Source organism: Dendrobates tinctorius, unplaced genomic scaffold (assembly GCF_039654945.1).
Source record: "Dendrobates tinctorius isolate UK_male_01 unplaced genomic scaffold, ASM3965494v1 ptg000031l, whole genome shotgun sequence".
NCBI lineage: Eukaryota > Metazoa > Chordata > Amphibia > Anura > Dendrobatidae > Dendrobates > Dendrobates tinctorius.
Genome location: NW_027361699.1, coordinates 16,744,030 through 16,765,498, shown reverse-complemented (window position 1 = coordinate 16,765,498; position 21,469 = coordinate 16,744,030). Strand labels below are relative to the sequence as shown.

Genomic DNA, 21,469 nt, shown 5'->3' with positions numbered 1-21,469 from the left:
GCTGTGCTCTGCTTGTGAGCAGTGCATGACATCCCTGCCATGGGCTGCTTACAAGCATAAAGCAGTTGCTGGCACTGGAGCAGGATACTGCGAGAGAACACCTGGTAGGTAAGTGTAATAGTTTGTTTCTTTAATGTGTTCTGCTGGCGCCATGAATACCACGATGGGGGTGGGGGCCAATTATAAGGATGGGGCCATGCATACCAGGACCAAGGTGAGGGAGAAATCATATCAATATACTATTATTAAAGCAAAATGAATATTCATTGCCCTCCAAGCCCATGGGCATGCAATACAGTGAATGTTCATTTCTCTTTAGCAGCGGGAACAGGAGTTAGCCACAGCTGCCGGCTCCAGACTTTGTGACCCGCTGATCCACCGATGCCGTTCCCCCACCTCCCCACCACAACCAATGCTGATACATCCACATTATAAGATGCACCGCCAATTTTCCTCCACATTTTTGGAGGAAAAAGGTGTCTTATAGTCCGAAAAATACGGTATATGTTCAAATAAATGAGTACACAGTATTAAACAAATAGAGATAGGAAGAAATGAGTGAAATTCATAGGAGACAGCTACAAATACTTCAATTGTATGGGATGTAAAACCAAAGTCTTAAAATTTGCTTATGCACAACAAAATCAAACAATTTCTATTTGGCCGACAACTGCAAAGCTTAATTGACTACTAACACACTTACCTATATCCATCAATAAAACTGGCATTGATATAGTCAGAGCCCTCTACACCACGGATCGGCTGTAGACATACCCTTGTGGACTCATATGGCATAATATTAACAAGGCGGTTTTTGAATTTATTACATGGAAGATTGGCACTGATAAACCGTGACGTGTGAGCTTTCGAGCTTGCGAGGCGCTGTAAAAGAGAAGTTGCGTACAATCTGAGAAAAAACAACTTTAAGCAACTTTTAAAATACATATAAAAAATAACATTTTTATCACAATTATTTTCATAAGTAATTCAGCTACACACCGTCCACCCATCTGATTCTTAGAACTATCTTGAATTAACAGCGTATACGCTCATGCCGCTATTAGTTCAGGTAGGGAGCCTCCAAATAGCACTTGGAATTGTGACCGAAACAGGGATGATAAAGTACAGATGCTATATCTTTGTGTGAAGTTAGCCTATAAACTTAATGTATAAATCAACCTGTTCCGCTCTTCAATCTTAAGCTTTAACATGATATTCATAAATTGCACAGCATTTCCAAGTTGACAGTTTCCCTTCAACAATTTTCCCTCGAGTGGGGCTGAATTGCAATTGTAGACCTAAAGCATGGACAGGATGGTGCTATGAAAGGAGAATAAGAAGCAAACCCTCTCACGTCAGGCAACGCCTCTATCGTTTCATCTCATGGACAATAGAAGCATTTGAATTCAACCCACATAATAGTTACCTTAAATTCTAACTCCATCCCTGTGACATTCTCTCCAGACTCTATCTGTGTCAGCTTTTGAATATATGCATACAGGTTTCTAGCCGGCACTTCGGTATTTCCACATGTCACTGCCTCCAGCAGGGCATCATGGATAAAGATATATTGGTCCTCTGTTTGAACCATGTAATTCCTCTGAGCTCTCATTAAAGTCACATGACCATAAATATCTACAGTCTTTTCATGCCGTATCCTCTCCAGCATGGCATCTATTACAATAAAGCAGCCCGTTCTGCCCACTCCAGCACTAGAAGAGAAAAGAAGACAAATGCAAAAATTGACAATGGAGTAAATTGAAGCACGATCAATTTAATATTTATGTTAAAGTAAAAAAAATAGTTTAAAAAATGGGTCAACATCAACAAAACAACGATTTATTGGAGCCACAGACAAAGTGGCTACAATGGTTGCAGTTGTAAATGGGCCCTGGAGTCTAGGTGGGCCCAAAAGGTCTCTTTGGCCCATATGAAAAGACTGCTACTATTAATTATGAAATAGGGGATTCTGTTGGAGATTTTTGCATTGGCTCCCAAAATCTACACATATAAGAAATCTTTTTCGCACAGCTATCAACTTATTGTCCCAAGTCTGGCTAGTTAAAATCTCAGCTTTCAGCTGTCAAGGAAAGTTGTAGCGGCCACAAAATTCTTTTGCACCCTGTTTGCGTCACTGAGTCTATCTGTATAACACCTGTAAGCTCTAAAAGAATATACATAAATAAGTTGTAGTTATAGGACAAGTACGTTGTGGATTTATGAGGTGTAGATAAAACATGAATATTAAAAATGACCCAAGCTAACATATAAACCTCATGCGCATGAGCCCAAGGAGGCAACACCAAGAACCATGATGAACTCCCGACAGTGTGGTCATAGTGCATGAAATCTATCATATGTAGGTAGATCTATTTCTATATATCCTGTGTCTAAGTTCTCCAACAGATATTTTCTTGATATTATGTGCTAAGTATTATTTTCTTTTCTACTGGAAGTGAGCTATGGTAAGGACAAATATAGGTGGACATCTATTATAGGAACAGACAGGATTAGGTTATTGGAAAAGCATTTCTTCCTTCAGACTATAACTAATGCTCATTCAGTAGAATGGTGAAGGGGTGTGATGGGGGGTTATGGGTTGGTAAAATTGGGCGTTATACATACAACTGCAGCAAAGAGAGGCTTCATATTACGGAATCTTATTTGGCATCATACTTGGGAGTGATGCTGCTCTGAATACATAGCTCTGCTATCTGAGAAAAATTGTGCAGAAAATTAGTCTAGGCCTGAAGACTGACCCACTGCCGGTACCACTGATGAGCCTTGCAAAGAACCTGGAATGAGGGAGATTCTGGTTACTGGATTAACCCTTCAAAAACTGGATATTTTTGCCCCAAAAGTAAATAAAACCGGGCAAGTGACATTTTATGGTGGGGGCAATATAACTGTTGGAATATCACAAAGACATAACTAAAACATAAAGATGAAAGATTGGGGATATACCAGTCGCTCAGAACATGATTTTTATGTACATTATATCCTACAGTAGAATTGCTGAAATGTTGTAAATGAATACAGCCCTAGCTCCTAGCAATAATAATAATTTGAGCCTGGGCCAAACGTCTTTACAAATAATCCTACGGAGAATGAATGAACTATGCATCATATTTTAATAAGCATTCTCCATTTCCACCTCCAAAGAAGCATTGTTATTTCAGTGGTAAGTTGACAAAGCTGTGTACGTAATAGGTTATTATAATACTCCCAGATTTTCTTTTCCATTAATTATCTATTAGATCTCATAAAACATATGGACAGGAATTTGCTAATCAGAAAAAAAACCTCCATAACGAAATGCTTTTTACTCTTACTCGAAATTTCAAAGCTAAATACTACTTTGCGTTACTTGGCCAATAAAGAGACTCATCAAACGATAACAGGAGCTGAAAAGAATAGCATCTTAATTAAGTGCAGATCCTCCGAGTGCTCTAATATGAATTCACGCAAGTCAGTGTCATAATTAAGACTGCTTGGCGCAGCCATGAAAATGCTAACTGATACCTTTGCTAATGGCTTCAAAGAGATCTCACATAATAAGATGTGACATACCAGGATGACATTTACACTTTTTCCGCAGTAACCCAGAAATGGCATTAGTCACTGTTATCTGATCATTAAGGGAGAAAACCATAGGGATTGGGGTTTCGAATTACTGTTGTTTCACACAGTAATCATTTTTAACAAGTCGTCTCACCGAAGTCTGGTATGCATAGTAATGATTCTTTCTCTAGGAGGAATCTCGCATTGTTCATATACAGCCCAGGCTTTGTCAATTGTCCAGCGCAAAACAACATAAATATCAAAGTTACTCTGGCAAATCAATACAGTACATAGGGGATTAGTAGTTTACATATTTCGGCTTTAAATGTCTTTGAATACTGTAGATTTGTGGAAAAACTAAACACTAGGGATGAGCGAATAGTGAAATACTCGGACTCGCTGTACTCGTTACAAGTAGCTCCTAATACTCGGGTACTTGTAACGAGTAGCGAGTCCAATGTAAGTCTACGGGAAATGTGAGTAATGGGCTGTGCGGGACTGTGCTGAACTGTGCCAGGCTGTGCTGGACTGTGCCAGACTGTGTGGGGACAGTGCCAGGCTGTGCGGGGACTGTGCGGGACTGTGCGTGGACTGTGCGGGACTGTGCTGGGCTGTGCGGTGACTGTGCCAGGCTGTGCAGGACTGTGCCAGGTTGTGCGGGACTGTGCTGGGCTGTGCGGCGACTGTGCGGGGACTGTGCAGGCTGTGCCGAATATTGCGAGGAGAGTAGTGAAATACTCGCCAGGATTCGAGTACCTCATTACTCGCCGAGTGCCGAATCCTAACAAGTATACTTCAAAGCTTCAGAGCACATACAGAGGCTGAAAAGTGGAGCCATGTGACGAAAAGAAGCAAACGGATCAAGTGGTCATCACCCACACAGCTTAGCAACCAATATGAAGCCCTCATGCTGGAGAACGAAAATGGCACGGCTCAGGATGATACCGTATCTACAAGAGAAGACACACTATCAACAAAAGTTACTCTGTCAACAAAAGCGGAAACAAATGACACTCAAAAACACTCACGAGCAACAAGCAGTGCGTCCGGAAAGAAAAGAGTGGTAGTTGTGGGCGACTCACTACTAAGAGGCACGGAGGCAACTATCCCCAGGCCGGACATAACCGCACGAGAAGTATGCTGCCTCCCAGGAGCAAAAATCAAGGATGTGGCCAATAGGATACCAACTATCCTCAAATCCAAGGATGACTACCCTTTCCTACTGATACATGTAGGCACAAACGACACGGCAAGAAATGACCTACCAACTATCTGCGAAGACTTTGAAATTCTGGGGAAGAAAATAAAGGAATGGAACGTACAGGTTGTTTTCTCATCAATCCTCCCAGTCGATGGCCATGGCATCAGAAGATGGAATAGGATACTAGAGGTGAACAACTGGCTACGACGGCGGTGGTGCAGGCAGCAAGGATTTGGATTCTTGGACCATGGCGTGAATTACCTCTACGATGGACTTCTCGCAAGAAATAGGATACACCTCACAAAACCTGGGAAACACACATTCGCCAGAAGACTTGCCACACTCATCAGGAGGGCTTTAAACTAGAAGAAGAGGGGATGGGAGGAAAAACAGCAGACGAGAACATGCAGCAGAAGGACAAACTAATCAAGGATACTAGATGTGGTAAAGAGGACCCAAGACAGGGTACTCAGAAGGAAGCTAAGAAAAAATGAAGCAAAACTTCTTTCCAGCATGCTGACCAACGCAAGAAGCCTGACCAATAAGATTGAAGATCTGGAGTTGGTAAAGTATGAGGAAAAATACGACATAGTAGAAATAACTGAGACATGGTTAGACGACAGCTATGACTGGGCGGCTAACTTGCAAGAATATGATTTGTTTAGGAAGGATCGTAAAAAAAAGGAAAGGGAGTGGAGTCTGTCTATATATAAAGTCCACACTAAGAGAAGATATAGAAGAGGGAAATGAAGAGGTGGAGTCTCTATGGGTGAAGATACAAGGATAGAAAAGTAATAAAATCCTCATAGGAGTTTGTTATAAGCCACCAAATATAACAGAAACCACTGAAAATGTATTATTGAAACAAATAGACAAAGCAGCAAATCACAATGAGGTGATTATTATGGATGACTTCAACTACCCCAACATAGACTGGGAAACTGAAACCTGCGTATCTCAGAAAGGAAACCAATTTCTGTCAGTAACCAAGGATAATTATCTGCCACAACTTGTGCAGGGCCCAAGCCCTTCTGGACTTAATTTTAAGCAACCGGCCAGATAAAATAACAGAAGTACGAGTCGATGGGCACCTAGGGAACAGTGACCACAATATAATACAATTCCACTTGTCCTTCAGTAAGGTGCCCTGGAAGGGGGTTATGAAAACGCTGAATTTCAGGAAAGCAAAGTTTGATCAGCTTAGAGAGGACCTTCGCCGAATTGATTGGGACAATGTCCTCAAAAATAGAAGCACAGAAAATAAATGGGAAATATTTAAATGAGTTTTACACACCCACTGCGAGCTAGCCATACCGTACAGAAATAAAAGGGCTAGGAACAGGAGAACACCAATGTGGCTAAATAAGGATGTAAAAAGGGCAATAAATAACAAGAAGGCGGCACTTAGGAAGCTAAAACAAGAAGGCAATGAAGAAGCATTAAAAAGTTATAGAGAAAAAAATAAAATGTGTAAAAAACAAATACATTTAGCAAAAGTGGAAACTGAGAGACTCATTGCTAAGGAAAGTAAAACAAACCCCAAACTATTCTTTAATTATATAAACAGTAAAAAGATTAAAATTGATGGTGTCGGCCCTTTAAAGAACAATGAGGGTGAAATCATAGAGAGCGATGTGGGAAAAGCAAATGTTTTAAATACTTTTTTCTCAACAGTGTTCACACAGGAAAAGGATTTGCCAGGGGAAATGCAGAGTGATCATGTAAACTCCCCATTAAGTATTACCTGCCTAACCCAGGAAGAAGTGCAGAACCGCCTTAGTAAGATTAAAATTGACAAATCACCAGGCCCTGATGGCATTTACCCTCGGGTATTAAGGGAGTTAAGTAATGTGACAGACAGGCCTCTATTCCATATATTTAAAGACTCTATAGAAACAGGGTGTCATGTCTGCCATGTCTGTTTTGTCTCAAGAACTCCTGGAGCGATGTGCATGCGCATATCTTGCCTGCTATCCTGCATGTTCCCTAGAGCAGTGTTCACACTCACCTCATGTCTGAGCTGCAGGATGCCTGCGTTTCTGCTCTGCCTTCTGTGATCTTCTCGTCTTGTCTAGAATCCTTGCTCATGTGTCCCTGCCTGGATCCTGCACTGTCTGGTTCTGCAATCATCTCGTCATGTCTGAAACGCTGATCATGTGACCTTTCCTAGAATCCTGCACTGTCTGGTTCTGCAATCATCTCGTCATGTCTGAAACGCTGATCATGTGACGTTTCCTAAAGATCCTGCACTGTCTGGTTTGGTAATCATCTCGTCATGTCTAGAACTCTGATCATGTGACCTGTCTAGGTTTCAGCACGGATTCTGCAGTCGTCTTGTCATGTCTGGAACTCCAATCATGTGACTACGCTGTTATCCTGTGGATCTGAACCCGGAAGTGCTCCCCTGGTCCTGACCTGGAAGAGGAGGTGCTATGCCCTATATCAAGCCGCCCCTTCCTATGCTCTGGGCCTGAGTATTGTGTGGTGTCCCTGCATGGCTGCTTGGTCTGTGGGGCATTCCCTCTATTCTGTGCCCTTGCACTCTGCTCTGTCGTGCATCTCTGCACACGCTCCGTGCTCGTATTCTGTCTCTTGTCTTATCTAGTGTTTGTCCTTCGTGCCATGTTCTGTCCCTGTTCTGCTTTGCCTTGTAGTCCTTGTTTGCTCTTCTTCTGTTCCGTGTTTCTGTCCTTGTGTCATGTCTTGCACTGCTTTGTGGCTTCAGGTACCCTGCCTCCGTCTCTGTCCCTGGCGTGCCTCTCTGCACGCGCAGGACTCTGCCTCGCCTGTCCCTGGCGTGCCTCTCTGCACGCGCAGGACTCTGCCTCGCCTGTCCCTGGCGTGCCTCTCTGCACGCGCAGGACTCTGCCTCGCCTGTCCCTGGCGTGCCTCTCTGCACGCTCAGGACTCTGCCTCGCCTGTCCCTGGCGTGCCTCTCTGCACGCGCAGGACTCTGCCTCGCCTGTGCCTGGCGTGCCTCTCTGCACTCGCAGGACTCTGCCTCGTCTGTGTATCCTGTCTAGTCCCAAGGTCCTTCCTTGGCCCGGCTCTGGGCTTCGGCCTACGCTCCGCTGCTAGACTGTCCCTGTCTTGCTCTTTGCATGCGCAGGTCTCTGCCTCGCTCTTTGTATTGTCCCTGATGTTTTGTGCGCCTTGCACATTTCGCACTAGGCTTTGCCGTACTGGTTGTATGCGTCTCTGTTCTGTGTCTTTGCCTAGCCCTGCCTTGTGGCTCAGTGCCTCTGTGCACGTGCCTGGTCGCCTGTGCCTACCTGGTGTGCCGCAGCCGTGCCGCCTCTAGCCGTGCTCGCCTGTGTGCCCCAGCCGTGCCCAGTCCAGTGCTATAGTGGTCTGGCTGCGTGGCCCCGCAGCGGTGCTGCCTCTAGTCGTGCCCGCTTGCAACTGCCATCGTCAGTACCACCTGCCGGTGCTCCCAGCCGTGGTCTCTGTGCTCCCTTGCAATCACGCTGGTTCTCGCACTGTGCCTTTTCGTGCTACTCTTGCACAAAGCCTTTTTCTCTCTTTTGCTCCTTTCTGTACCCTAGTTTGCCTGCCGGATTCCATAACCTGCCGACTGCTGCCAGAGGTCCGGACCTAGATGACTGCGGCCTGATGTCCGGAGCTGATGTCCGTAGCCAGATACCTGGACCCTGTCGGTCGATGCCAGCATTTGGATTCCGATGCCACCGTACCTTGTGCCTCTCCCTGGCATGCCCCTTGGCGTGCGCAGGCCACCGTCCTGTGAACCTGACCCGTCCCTGGCATGTCCCTTGGCATGCGCAGGCCACCGTCCTGTGAACCTGACCCATCCCTGGCATGCCCCTCGGCATGCATAGGTCTCTGTCCTGTGAACCTGATCCTGGCGTGTCCGTTGACACGCACCATGTCACTAACTCTCTTGTTTCCTTGCATGGAATCCTGGCTAACTTCCGGATGTCCGGATCCTGCCGATTACCCTCTGAGCTACAGACCCTGATGCCCTGGTTGATCGTGGACTGTTGTCCGGAGTCCGATGTCCGTGTACCATCTGCACGTTCCATGCCTGGACCTCGGCGTGCCATTGCACGCACCCTGTTTCATGAACTCTGTGTGTTCACGTTTGCTCCTGTTGCACCCTGAAGAGTTCCTCAAGTCTTGGACCTCGGCGTGCCCTTGCACGCACCTTGTCTTATGTTCTGTGTGTTCACGTTTTGCACCTGTTGTACCTGAAGTCTTTGAATTAATGACTCGTCTTGCCTTGTCTTGTTTCCCTGAGCCGGCCGTCTGGTCCAGCTGCCGTGGTGGCTCACCCCCTTGGTCTTGCCCCTGACACTCCCTGTATAGGGGGTGGTTCTCATTAGGTCAGCTCGCCCTAAGTGGGTGGGTGCCACAGCCCAGAGGGTCCACTCTTTCTAAGAAGAACGACTCAGCGTATGCTGACCTTCATCACACAGGGTCTGTTCCTTTTATTTGGCGGCAAGCAAATGTGGTACCAATATTCAAAAAGGGGTGTAAAAGGGAACCTGGAAAATATAGGCCGGTAAGCTTAACATCTGTTGTGGGTAAAATTTTTGAAGGGTTTCTAAGGGATACCATTATGGAATATCTCAATGTTAATAAATGTTTAACTCCATATCAACATGGATTTATGAAGAATCGCTCCTGTCAAACTAACCTGATCAGCTTCTATGAGGATGTAAGCTCTCAAATGGACCAAGGAGAATCATTGGATGTCATTTATCTCGACTTCTCTAAAGCATTTGACGCTGTCCCACATAAAAGATTGGTAAGTAAGATGAGAAAGCTTGGGCTAGGGAAAAATATGTGTAGATGGGTAGGTAGCTGGCTTAGTGATAGAAAACAAACAGTGGTGGTTATTAATGGTGCATACTCAGATTGGGCCAGGGTTACTAGTGGGGTACCACAGGGTTCTGTATTGGGCCCCCTACTATTTAATATATTTATTAATGATCTAGTGGATGGCTTACACAGTAAAATATCAGTATTTGCAGATGATACAAAACTATGTAAGGCAGTTAACACAAAGGAGGACAGTTTGCAACTACAGACAGATTTGAGTAAATTGGAGAATTGGACTGAAAAATGGCAAATGAGGTTTAACACAGATAAGTGTAAGGTTATGCACATGGGAAGGAGAAACAGATGCTAGAATTACTTACTAAATGGGAAACTGCTGGGGAAATCAGACATGGCAAAAGACTTGGGCATCTTAGTCAATAAGAAACTAAATTGGAGTGCCCAGTGTCAGGCAGCTGCCACCAAAGCAAATAGGGTCATGGGATGCATTAGAAGAGGTCTGGGGACACGAGATGAAAACATAATTCTCCCTCTGTACAAATCACTCGTCAGACCACACTTGGAGTATTGTGTGCAATTTTGGACGCCAGTGCTCAAGAAAGACATTACTGAACTTGAAAGGGTTCAAAGGCGGGCTACTAAAATGATAAATGGAGTTGGTTCACTACAATACCAAGAAAGGTTATCAAAATTAGGTCTATTTACTCTAGAAAAGCGAAGACTTAGGGGAGACTTAATATATATGTACAAGTATATCAGAGGGCAATACAGAGATCTCTCCAATGAACTGTTTGTACCAAGGAATGTGACAAGAACAAGGGGGCATTCTCTTCGTTTGGAGGAAAGACAATTTCTGCATCAGCATAGAAGAGGGTTCTTCACGGTAAGAGCAGTGAGGCTCTGGAATTCTCTTCCTGAGGAAGTGGTGATGGCCAACTCACTGAATGAATTTAAGAAAGGAATGGATGCTTTTCTTGTGAGTAACAGTATAGAAGGTAACGAAAAACAGAATATTATAGGTAGATGGTTGACCCAGCTTAGGGGAAGGAATTTTTTCCCTATGGAGAAAATTGGCTTCTACTCTGTGGGTTTTTTGCCTTCCCCAGGATCAACAATGCAGAACAGCTGCACTAAAAATAGGCTGATCTAGATGGACATAAGGTCTTCCTTCAGCCTTCAAAACTATGTTACTCTATTCTCGCTCATCCCTACTAAGCACGCATGTCTAATAAGATTGTATATAAAGTGCAAGACGTTATAGAGAATCTTCAGCAACAATGCTCATACTTTACTAATGTACTGAACTCTCGCCATCTTTATACAGCTGATAGAACGTGGACATATTGTGTACAACAATCCCTTTAGCTCCGTAAGTTTTGAAACATGGTCTTCAAATAGCTCGCTAGTGTTTAACGACAATCTGTCACCAGGTAAAAAGTAGCCAGTTGTTGCTCTTATTTTATTTCTGCTGCTCCCCTGAATAATTTGTTTTTTTTTTCAATCCATCAGACAGTTCCAGACATATGGACCCTTTTATTTAGTGTTAATTTTTGTGCTTTTCCACGGGGCATGGTTCAAATGATTCTCCAGGGGAGTGTTTTTAGGAGACTCAACATTATTACCATATGAGCACTAACCCTTTGGTAAAGACAAAAAAGACAAGAAAATTTAGCACTAAAAAAGGTCCATATGTCTGGAACCGTATGGCGGATTTAAAATCTAAAATAAAAAACAAACAAGAACAAACATGCAAAAAAAGAATAATTAAAAGAGCAACAGAAATAAAATATGAGCAAAAAGTGGCCACTTCAACCTGGTGACAGGTTCCCTTTAGAAGCCCAGTTAGGCTAGTATAATTTTCAAGCATCTGTTTCCACTGAATAAAGTCAATATTTTTTTTATATCAGTTTTGGGGAAGCCATACAGTTTTTTTAATTTCTAAGGCATGTTAAAGAAAAGGAAGCTCTTAAAGCTGTAATGGGCACCACAAAGAAGTGGTTCCAGTAGCACTTGTTCATTTCTTTATCAGGCAGAGGAAAACCTTGAGCAGGCCCAAATTATCACCTCTACAACCCCATTAGATATTCCACTGCCTGGTTGAAACTAAAGAACAGCCCTCTTCACATGCTGTACATTATTTAAAAAAATGGAGCGGAACACTGGCCCAAGGTTGAAGTAGTCATTTATTACAGGCCTGAAAAAAGCAGGTAAGTAAGCAAATTCTATACATTACAAGCAAATAGGTAACAATGTTTTGAACTTTTGACTTTCAGGCTCTATATCTCACTATCCACTACTGCTTCGATTGTGAGACTGCCATCATTTTATAGCCAATCTTCTTGGCTATATCATACATAAATTTAACTTGCAACTAATTATTATATGACTAGTTATGCAGATTCTTGTCATGTCACTGCATTCTTACTGTTTTGCTCCTAAAAATCTAAATTTAAATTTGGATTATTTTGTCAGTATTTTGTAAATCCACCTTTAGCTTTCAACACCACCTGAATCCTTCTGGGCATGCTCTCAATCAGATTCAAACATGTCTCTACCGAAATCTGATCCCAGCTCTCTTCACTTCTCTTTTCATACCCATAGTACTCGAGTGTACTTGTCTTGTAGGATACTCATATATAGCTCAGCATTGAGACCACCATCGATCCTGGTCAAATATCCATCCAATGCCTTTGGCTGTGAAACCACCCCATATCATCAGGCTTCCTCCACTGAACTTGACAGTTCCTTCACAATTTCTCGATCCAATAGCCCCTTTTTCCTTGTTTCTTCCAGACCCAATTGCACTCATCAGAGCCTAGTCTATTGACTTTCGTCCCATTGCTCCAAATCACTCGTTTCCAATTTTCTGAACTTTTTCGCAAACTCGAGCCAACGCTTCTTATGACGATATTGAAGTTGAGGTATTGTCACCTTTTTGGGGGCCACAATTCCAGCTTGTGTAACATGCATTGCACGGGGCTTGCATGTATGTCCATGATCTCACTATGACGAAGCATACGAGCTACCTCTGCTGTTTGTCGCGCCAGAACTGATAGACCTTGCGATGAGCCAACTTGTTGACTTTTGCGTGGGCGTCCACCTTTTGGCTTCTGACTGGATGGACATACTTCAATTCATATTATTCCAATTGTCATGGAACTCACATGATATAGTTTGGCAATTTCCGTGGCTGAGAGACCGCTATCAATGAGCTGGATGATGCTGTTTCCCTTTTCTTGGGAAATTTTCTTCATGCCTGCTCTTCAATTTGAACCAGTGACCTTTCGCTTGGGAATCAACTTAATAACACAGTGAGCTATTATGGAATGTCTGAACACGATGTAATTTGTAGTATACAGGAAGAAAAAGATTTTTCCACCACCGGGATCAAAACAGTAACAACGCAGTGACATAGCAAGATTCTGCATAACTAATCATATGCTAAATAATTGCAAGTCAAATTTATGCATGAGATACTCAAGATGATTGTCTATACAATGATGTTAGTATCAAGTTCAAAGCAGTAGTGGATGGTGAGATATGGAGCCTGACTGTCAGGACTCTAATGTCAGGACCCTGTCAGCGTCGGCAAACTGCCACGCAGAGCAGGGTGACTTACCCACACTATGGGAGAGCACGTGGTCCAACACTGTAGTGATGGTTCAAGCAGACAGGACCTGCGGCACTGAAAATAGTAAGGAGTCCCAGGACCTACTATCATGTGACTGCAGGGGGCAGGGCTTAGCGTCCTACTGCTGTAGATGATGTAATGTACCTACTGCAGGGAAACTGTAGTAGAGGAGAGGAAAACGCAGGTCAGACAAGCGAGTGTTCGTACACTGAGAGGGCTGTGCGGTACCAGAGGGACGAGCAGAGAATAGTCAAGTCACAGGCAGAGGGTCATACACAGAGAGGTAGCGCAGTACAAGAGGGACACGCAGAACTCGTAACAGGGACAGAACCAGATCAAAACCAAACAAGCAAGCAAGATATCAGGCACAAGGCACACGTACGCACGAGGTCAACTAACTCAGCCGAGGGCAGGAGTATAACTGACACCAGACCTAGGTCAAGTGAGCATTAAATAGCCACCCTCTGCCAGAGAGAGGCAGAAACAATTAACCCCTGTCTGACCAGGACGGGCCAAAGACAAACCCCATCCTGGATCATGACACTGACATTCAAATGTTCAAAATATAGTTACCATTTTTGCTTGTCAGTGTATATCCTAGAACTGTAGTGTGGTCATATGCACCTTTCTTATTAGGGGGCACATTTGGATTTTTAATATGGAAGTACGGTATGTTCTTTTTAATGGCCAGACTATAAAATACTTCTCATTTTTTCTGTTTCCGCCTCCTCAATAAGATTTCTTTTTTGATCGATGTACAATTTTCAACAAAGTGGTCCAGTCGGAATCCATAGTGGTATTATCGTAAATCAACAGTTACACATGGTACAGGTCAAAAATAGATCCAAAACAATACAATGAATACAGTTAACAGATGTAGCTTACATCTGAACCTTTCCATAAATAATACTGAGCTGTTACTGTACGTAGGAAAGCTGGTTAATTCTCACTTTATTTATCAGATGTAATATTCTGAAGTCAGTGAAGTCATAAATCAGATATATTTCATTTAAGTCCTACTGTCAATCAGAAATGGCCACTTGCATCAGCATTTCCTCTGTGGTGTAGTTACTGCTAGCGTTATCTGGGGAGGCAGAGAATATTCATTACCCTTTAAAGACTGGCCCGGGCCAACACTAACGTAGATCTCGTCTAGGGGACTCTAAGGGAACATATTTTACTTTACAGCTTTCTTACTTGCTTTCTTTGCATGTGTATTTTAAGGATTGCTGTATCCACCATCTGTTGCTAACACACTTACCAAATCTTACATAGTGTTGCTTTTACGCAATTTAATACAGTTAAACAATTGTGTGATGATTATTTTTGTTGAAAATAATGACCTGATTTTGGTCTCAGCCCAAATAGTTTCAATCCCAGCAGAGCATGACATGTTTCAGGATATTGTATGGACATATAAGTGTAAGGGATATAGGTACAGCTGGGAAAGCTCAGTTGTACTCCTGTCCAGATCCCCGTTATTGGGTTATAAAAACATTTTTACATTTCCTGCAGATGGTCAAATTCTTTTCTCCACCAGTAATTTTCATTCAGAATTCACTGAGGACAGCTGCTGGCTTTCATATAACAAAATCCGTTAGCACACAAAAGAAGTGCAGCCATAAGATCTCATCTACCTTATACAAACATCTGATCGGTAAACAAAGGCTCGCTGATGCCGTGTGTGCCCACAAATATAATAGCCCATTACATGAATTCATGCAGACGACACAGCTTACTGCACAGCCATACTGTACAGTCAAAGTAAAAACAGATGTTGGAAAGAAGCTGAAAGTCAAACTCTCACCAAACTGTGATATTATTCTTTAGATAATACTTGCCCTAACTGTAAAACAGCTTCAAAATCCTTAAAAAAAATGCAACCTCAAAAAAATATTTCATGGCTTCTTTGTCTGGTTGGTGTTATACAGGAAATTTGAGCTGGACACATCTTCTTATAATAGTATACATTTTACTGCATATTTTTAAAATTGAACTGTCATCCGTGGGCTCTGATTAGGTACATATATAAATGTCTACAATTTAAGATGCCATAAAAGGGGTTATTTATTAAAGAGAACCCATATAACACAAAAGGGCAGAGTAAAGTACTGCAGTGCACAAGTGCTGGACCTCTCTAGCCTTTCCTGGCACCTGCGCACTGCAGTACTTCGCTCTGCCCTCAATAGGGCAGATAAGTACGTGCGCGCAGGAGCGCAATGCCGGGGAGCGATGAAGCAAACAGGAGGGCAGGATTGCAAGAAGATGGGAGGCGCTAGACCCGGACCAGTGACACCCATCAGACCAGACCACACCAGACTGCACCCCCCCCCGGGTGAGTATAAGAAGACTTATTTTTCTTATCTTTCAGGTCGGATCGGGGGCTTATCTACAGCATTATAGAATGCTGTAGATGAGCCCTGAAAGGTAGGACGCATCTTATAGCGGCCAAAACAGGTGACAGGTTTGCTTTAAACGCTTTAGATGTGATATGTATAGAATATACCTTCCATGAAGAGCACTGCATTTCAGTCACATTTTAGTCTGCAGACAATTGGTAGAATGTTTGATGGTCTACCTGTAGGCAAAATATAGGAAATTACATTAACTCCTTTAATGATCAAGCATTATACCTGCAGTGTACAACCATGGGTCCTGCATCTGGAGGATTACATGTTTTCACTCTTCTCAAAAATGCTAGAAAAGGTGTTGGATGCTCTGGAACACCATGATCTGGCCATGCCGTAAACTGGAATTGTCTGACTTCTCGCTTTTCACTTGATCCATTCTGTAAAATAGAGACAAAAGCTTTACTGTAGATACATAGATTATCAAAAGAATAATAATAACGTTAAGAGTGTTCTACCCAGTATGTGAGAAAGTAAAATGCTATAGATTGAAAGTTGAAGAGCATCTTTGATTACACTAGATGACATACTGCGTGTTAACAATAAAAAGGTATCTATGCTTTCATATAACCTCTTAGAAAAAATTGTCAAATATAAGGAAGTACATAAGGAATAACACTAGTTTTGGCCATGATATGACTTGTATCAATGCGTTGTTTTACCCTTTGCAGGTTTGCGACTAACTGAGCTAGTTGGAGAAAAAGTAACTGGTCTCATGTAATGCACACAAAGAAAGGGACTCCTGCCCTGTTATTCTTCCATAAGTAGGACACAGACAGAAACAGCAAAGTCATGGCGGTAATTACACAGCAGTATTGACCACAACTTATAAGAGAAGAAGAAGCACAGAAAACCATTTCATTCTAAAACATGATGTTTATTAATAATAAATAAAAAATTACAAAAAAGTGCATATTAGGCCTCTTTCACACTTCAGTTTTTTACAATCAGTCACAATCCGCCAGGTTTTGAAAAAAACGGATCCGCAATTTTCTTTTGAGGATCCTTTTTTTCCGCATTGACTTCCATTATAGGCGGATTGCCGTCCGTTGCATCCGTTTTTTTTGCGGATCCGCCAAAAGTTGCTGTCCGTCACCATCCTCAAAGATTTCAAAACGGAGCTTGCAACGTTTTTTTCTCTGGCGGATCCTCCAGACACTGATTTAACCCGAAATTCTTTCGTCCTTTTGGCGGATTTTGACTTATAAGGAATGCATGGTGAAGACAGTGTCCAGTCAAATAGAGAGGGTACCACAGCTTACAGGACAAAAAAATGTAACTATAAAAATAAAGATGCACACATAACTATAAAGAGTTGTGCACATATGTGTGAAAAAATACATACTGAACTTGTTACTGGTGAGTAAAATTACCCAAAATACCAGGGGGAAACCGACACATGAACATAGTAAAAGGCACAACAGCTTTCAGGTAATTTAAGCTCTGCACAATCTTCATAAGTTCTGGTTTGCTCTTCCTGCACATAATCTATACTTAGTATCGTGACTGTAGACAGGGTCACTTGACTGTTTATGATTTTCCTGTCTCTTTAGCCTACTTATACAGCAGTACTGAGCAGTGTTGCTATGAATCCAGTTCTAGCATTAGCCAATATACCTGCTTAAAAGCTGAACCACAATGTGTTTCTGTGTTTGGATCTGGCTCTGTCATTGGCTTTGCCTCATTCTTCCCTCTCTATAAAGTTCAGTATGCACTGTAAAGTGACACCTTACTATGCTGGCATTCTGTTTTGTTTTGAGCAAGACAGAGATTTGCTGTTTTTCAAGAATGACTAACGAGTTGAGGAGCCAGATGGAGAAGTGGCTCATAAGTGGAGAAAGAAGTGTAATTCTCTGATAAAATAGATTATTCAGTTGTTCTATCAATTTATTCAAAGTTTCTTAAATGTATAGTGCCCGTGTACAGTAGGGGGAAATAAGTATTTGATCCCTTGCTGATTTTGTAGGTTTGACCACTGACAAAGACAGGAACAGTTTATAATTTAAAGGGTAGGTTCGTTTTCATATTGAGATAGAATATCAAAAATAAAATCCAAAAAATCACATTGTATAAATTATATAAATTTGAATTTTGCAGTGAGAAATAAGTATTTGATCCCCTACCATTAAGAGTTCTGGCTCTTACAGACCAGTTAGACGCTCGTAGTCAACTCCTTACCTGCATTAACAACAGTTGTTTTACATAGTTACCTTTATAAAAAAACTCCTTGTCACAGACTCAGTTAATCAGTCAGACTCTATCCTCCACAGCATGGGCAAGACCAAACAGCTTTATAAGGATGTCAGGGACAAGATCATAGACCTGCACAAAGCTGGAATGGGCTACAAAACTATACGTAAGGCACTGAGTGAGGAGACAACTGTTGGTGCAATAGTAAGAAAATGGAAGAAATACAAAATGACTGTCAATCGACATCGATCTGGGGTACCATGCATAATCTCACCTCGTGGGCTATCCTTGATCATGAGGAAGGTGAGAGATCAGCCTAAAACTACACGTGTGGAACTTGTTAATGGTCTCAAGGCAGCTAGGATCAAAGTCACAGAGAAAACCATTGGTAACACATTACGCCATAAATGTTTAAAATCCTGCAGTGCCTGCGAGGTCCCCTGCTCAAGAAGGCGCATGTGCAGGCCTGTCTGAAGTTTGCCAATGAACACCAGGATGATTCTGTTAATGATTGGGAGAAGGTGCTGTGGTCAGATGAGACAAAAATTGAGCTCTTTGGCATTCACGCAACTCGCCGTGTTTGAAGGAAGAGAAATGCTGCCTATGACCCAAAAGAACACCGTCCCCACTGTCAAGCATGGAGGTGGAAACATTGTATTTTGGGGGTGTTTCCCTGCTAAGGGCACAGGACTACTTCACCGCATCAGTGGGCGAATGGATGGAGCCATATACCATAAAATCCTGAGTGACAACCTCCTTCCCTCTGCCAGGACATTAAAAATGGGTCGTGGCTGGGTCTTCCAGGAAGACAATGACCCAAAACATACATCCAAGGCAACAAATGAGAAGCTCAAAATGAAGCACATTGAGGTCATGGAGTGCCCTAGCCAGTCTCCAGACCTTAATCTGATAGAAAACTTATGGAGGAAGTTGAAGCTCCGAGTCGCCAAGCAACAGCCTCAAAATCTTAATGATTTAGAGATGATTTGCAAACAAGGGTTTTGCCACCAAGCTTTAAGTCTTGTTTGCCAGAGGAATCAAATACTTATTTCTCACATCAAAATGCAAATAAATTTATATAATTTATAAAATGTGATTTTTTGCATTATTTTTGATATTCTACTCTTAATGTTAAAATTAACCTATCCTTAAAATTATAGACTGTTCACATCTTTGTCAGTGGGAAAACTTACAAAATCCACAAGGGATCAAATACTTATTTCCCCCTGTATGAAGAGTGAGAAAATATATAACATTCCTTTTAATATGTATATATATATATATATATATATATATATATATATATATACACACACACACATACACACTGTATATGCATGCATTTGATGTACCAACTAGTTGTATCGTGAGAGACAGGTATGTATCGCACAGACAGAGGTCTGCTGCGATCTAAATCCAGGACAGTTTGCTGGGTCTTATTGTCCCACAAAGCTGTATATTTGATTAGGGCTGAATTTAAGGGTTAACCAGAAAGTGATGGGTGGGGCTGGTTAACCACATACCTCCCAGTGGTTGTGCTCCTGTGATGTCAGAAAGGTCTTATATGCTTCCTGGTTGCACCATATGGAGGGGGAAAAAAGGGCCATGTGTGAGTCTGGAGCTGGCTGAAGCCCTGAAAGTCCAGGAAGCTAATGAGGGTCTGGACAAGTGACAGGACCAACATAAAGCCAACCTGTGAAGCCTGAAAATCTGTTTAGTAGGTAACCCAGAGGGAATTGTGTGGACCGATGGGTGTCAGACATAACCATAGTTGAAATGGTCAGACACGTTTCTACAAAGTGTGCAGATGTATCTGCTAAGAGAATGGACTGTATGTCAGTTATGTGATGTTTACATGGAAGAAACTGTTGCTGTTCAAATATCGCTGCCAAGTGAGTGTATCCCAACCCGCTTAGTGATCGCTACGTCACAATATATGTGTGTGTGTGTATATATATATCTCTAGTGGTATGGCGACTGGTAATGTGGTTAAAGGGCGGTAAGTATCACAGAGATGGGTGGCCCTGTGATGGAAGCCTTGGCTTGTTTTGCTCAGCAGTTCTGCTGCTGAGGGTTTTGCTATACATTGGGAAGGCTTCCAGGTGACTTGGAGAGATAGGTGGGTTCAGTCACCTACATACTCCAGTCAAGGGGGTGTGTCTGAACACCCAAGATGGCGCCTGTGTGTTTGTGTCCGGGCGGCAGTGCTGGATAGTCTGAGCCAGAGTGGGGACGATTGGGGGATATACCTCCGGAGAGGACGCCTCTGAGGATAAGAGGTATCCAGGAACCTGTGCAGTCGTCACAGAGAGTCATTGGACACTAATCTGTGTTAGGCACACCGGGCTCAGCAAGGACCGTGGTTTCTATGAGGCCAAAAGGTGGCCGGACGGTGCACAGAGTGATGCATGTTACCAAGTACCTGAGATTCCGTTTATGCTGTGTATTAATAAACTGAATGGACTCCCAGCCAAGTGAGTACTCCCCGTCCACAGATAGTGGAGATGTGTTACAATATACAGTATATATATATATATATATATATATACACACACACATATATACACAGTGCTTTTGGACACACCTTCTCATTCAAAGAGTTTTCTTTATTTTCATGACTATGAAAATTGTAGATTCACTCTGAAGGCATCAAAACTATGAATTAACACATGTGGAATTATATAATTAACAAAAAAGTGTAAAACAACTGAAAATATATCTTATATTCTAGGTTCTTCAAAGTAGCCACCTTTTGCTTTGATTACTGCTTTGCACACTCTTGGCATTCTCTTGATGAGCTTCAAGAGGTAGTCACCGGAAATGGTTTTCACTTCAGAGGTGTGTCCTGTCAGGTTTAATAAGTGGGATTTCTTGCCTTATAAATGGGGTTGGGACCATCAGTTGTGTTGTGCAAAAGTCTGGTGGATACTGTTAGGGCTGGCGGAACGCACCAAATATTAAAGGATGGTAATAAGGTGCGTTCGCAGACCGGGGTCCACCGTGCAGGGGTGGTAAACTGCTGCTCAGTAATGGCGGACGCTATATGGCGGTACAATAGAAAAACACACGCGGGTTAGCGTCACCCGTGTGAACAGGGGCAGACTCTGTTGCTTCACAGAGCCGCACTACCGCACAGCATAAATGCCAGAGCCTGTTTAAAGCTCACAGAGCTCGGCAAGGGAGTGCACAGAATGCTGTCACAGAACTCTGCCCCAAGGACACGGGTTCAGAGTTCCTCTAGACCTTCTGGGCGCGTGGCGTCGCACCTGCGGATGCCACTATAGACGCTGACTATGGTGGAGTGTCGAGCACGTGCACCATGGCGTGCAGTGCCACCGGTGGACACTGATGCCAGTCTCAGACTCTGCCTCTACCTACACCTAAGCCTGGGCGCTCAACAGGCTAGGCTGCACAACACATGTGTACCAAGGGCAGGGGTTTCTTAATGAGTCATTCACCAGAGCCATTCATACATGCATACAACACTCACTCCTCATAGTCTGGTAATGCAGTCTATTCTAGTGCATGGCTGAGCGGCCATACAAACCTTTTATAGCAGCGTTCTTCTGGGACCTTCCTGACCTTTCTGATGGTCCAATCCGAGCTGGAGAAGGACCTGAGCATGTGACCTCCGATCTCCAATCAGAGATCGTCCCACGGGCATGCTCAGTGGACCGAAAG

At 42.9% G+C, this 21,469-nt stretch overlaps 1 protein-coding gene across 41 annotated transcripts in view; it reads right to left on the bottom strand.

Moving 5' to 3' along the window:
- Nucleotides 1-21,469, bottom strand: part of PTPRD (protein tyrosine phosphatase receptor type D) — a 2,878,718-nt gene that overhangs the window by 26,627 nt on the left and 2,830,622 nt on the right. For all 41 annotated transcript variants that reach the window (XM_073572185.1, XM_073572197.1, XM_073572187.1 and 38 more), the window contains 3 exons: nt 15,824-15,978; nt 1,427-1,712; nt 704-882 (listed from right to left, as the gene is read on the bottom strand). In XM_073572185.1, the coding sequence (XP_073428286.1) occupies nt 704-882; nt 1,427-1,712; nt 15,824-15,978 (620 nt within the window). The remainder of the gene's footprint in view (nt 1-703; nt 883-1,426; nt 1,713-15,823; nt 15,979-21,469) is intronic.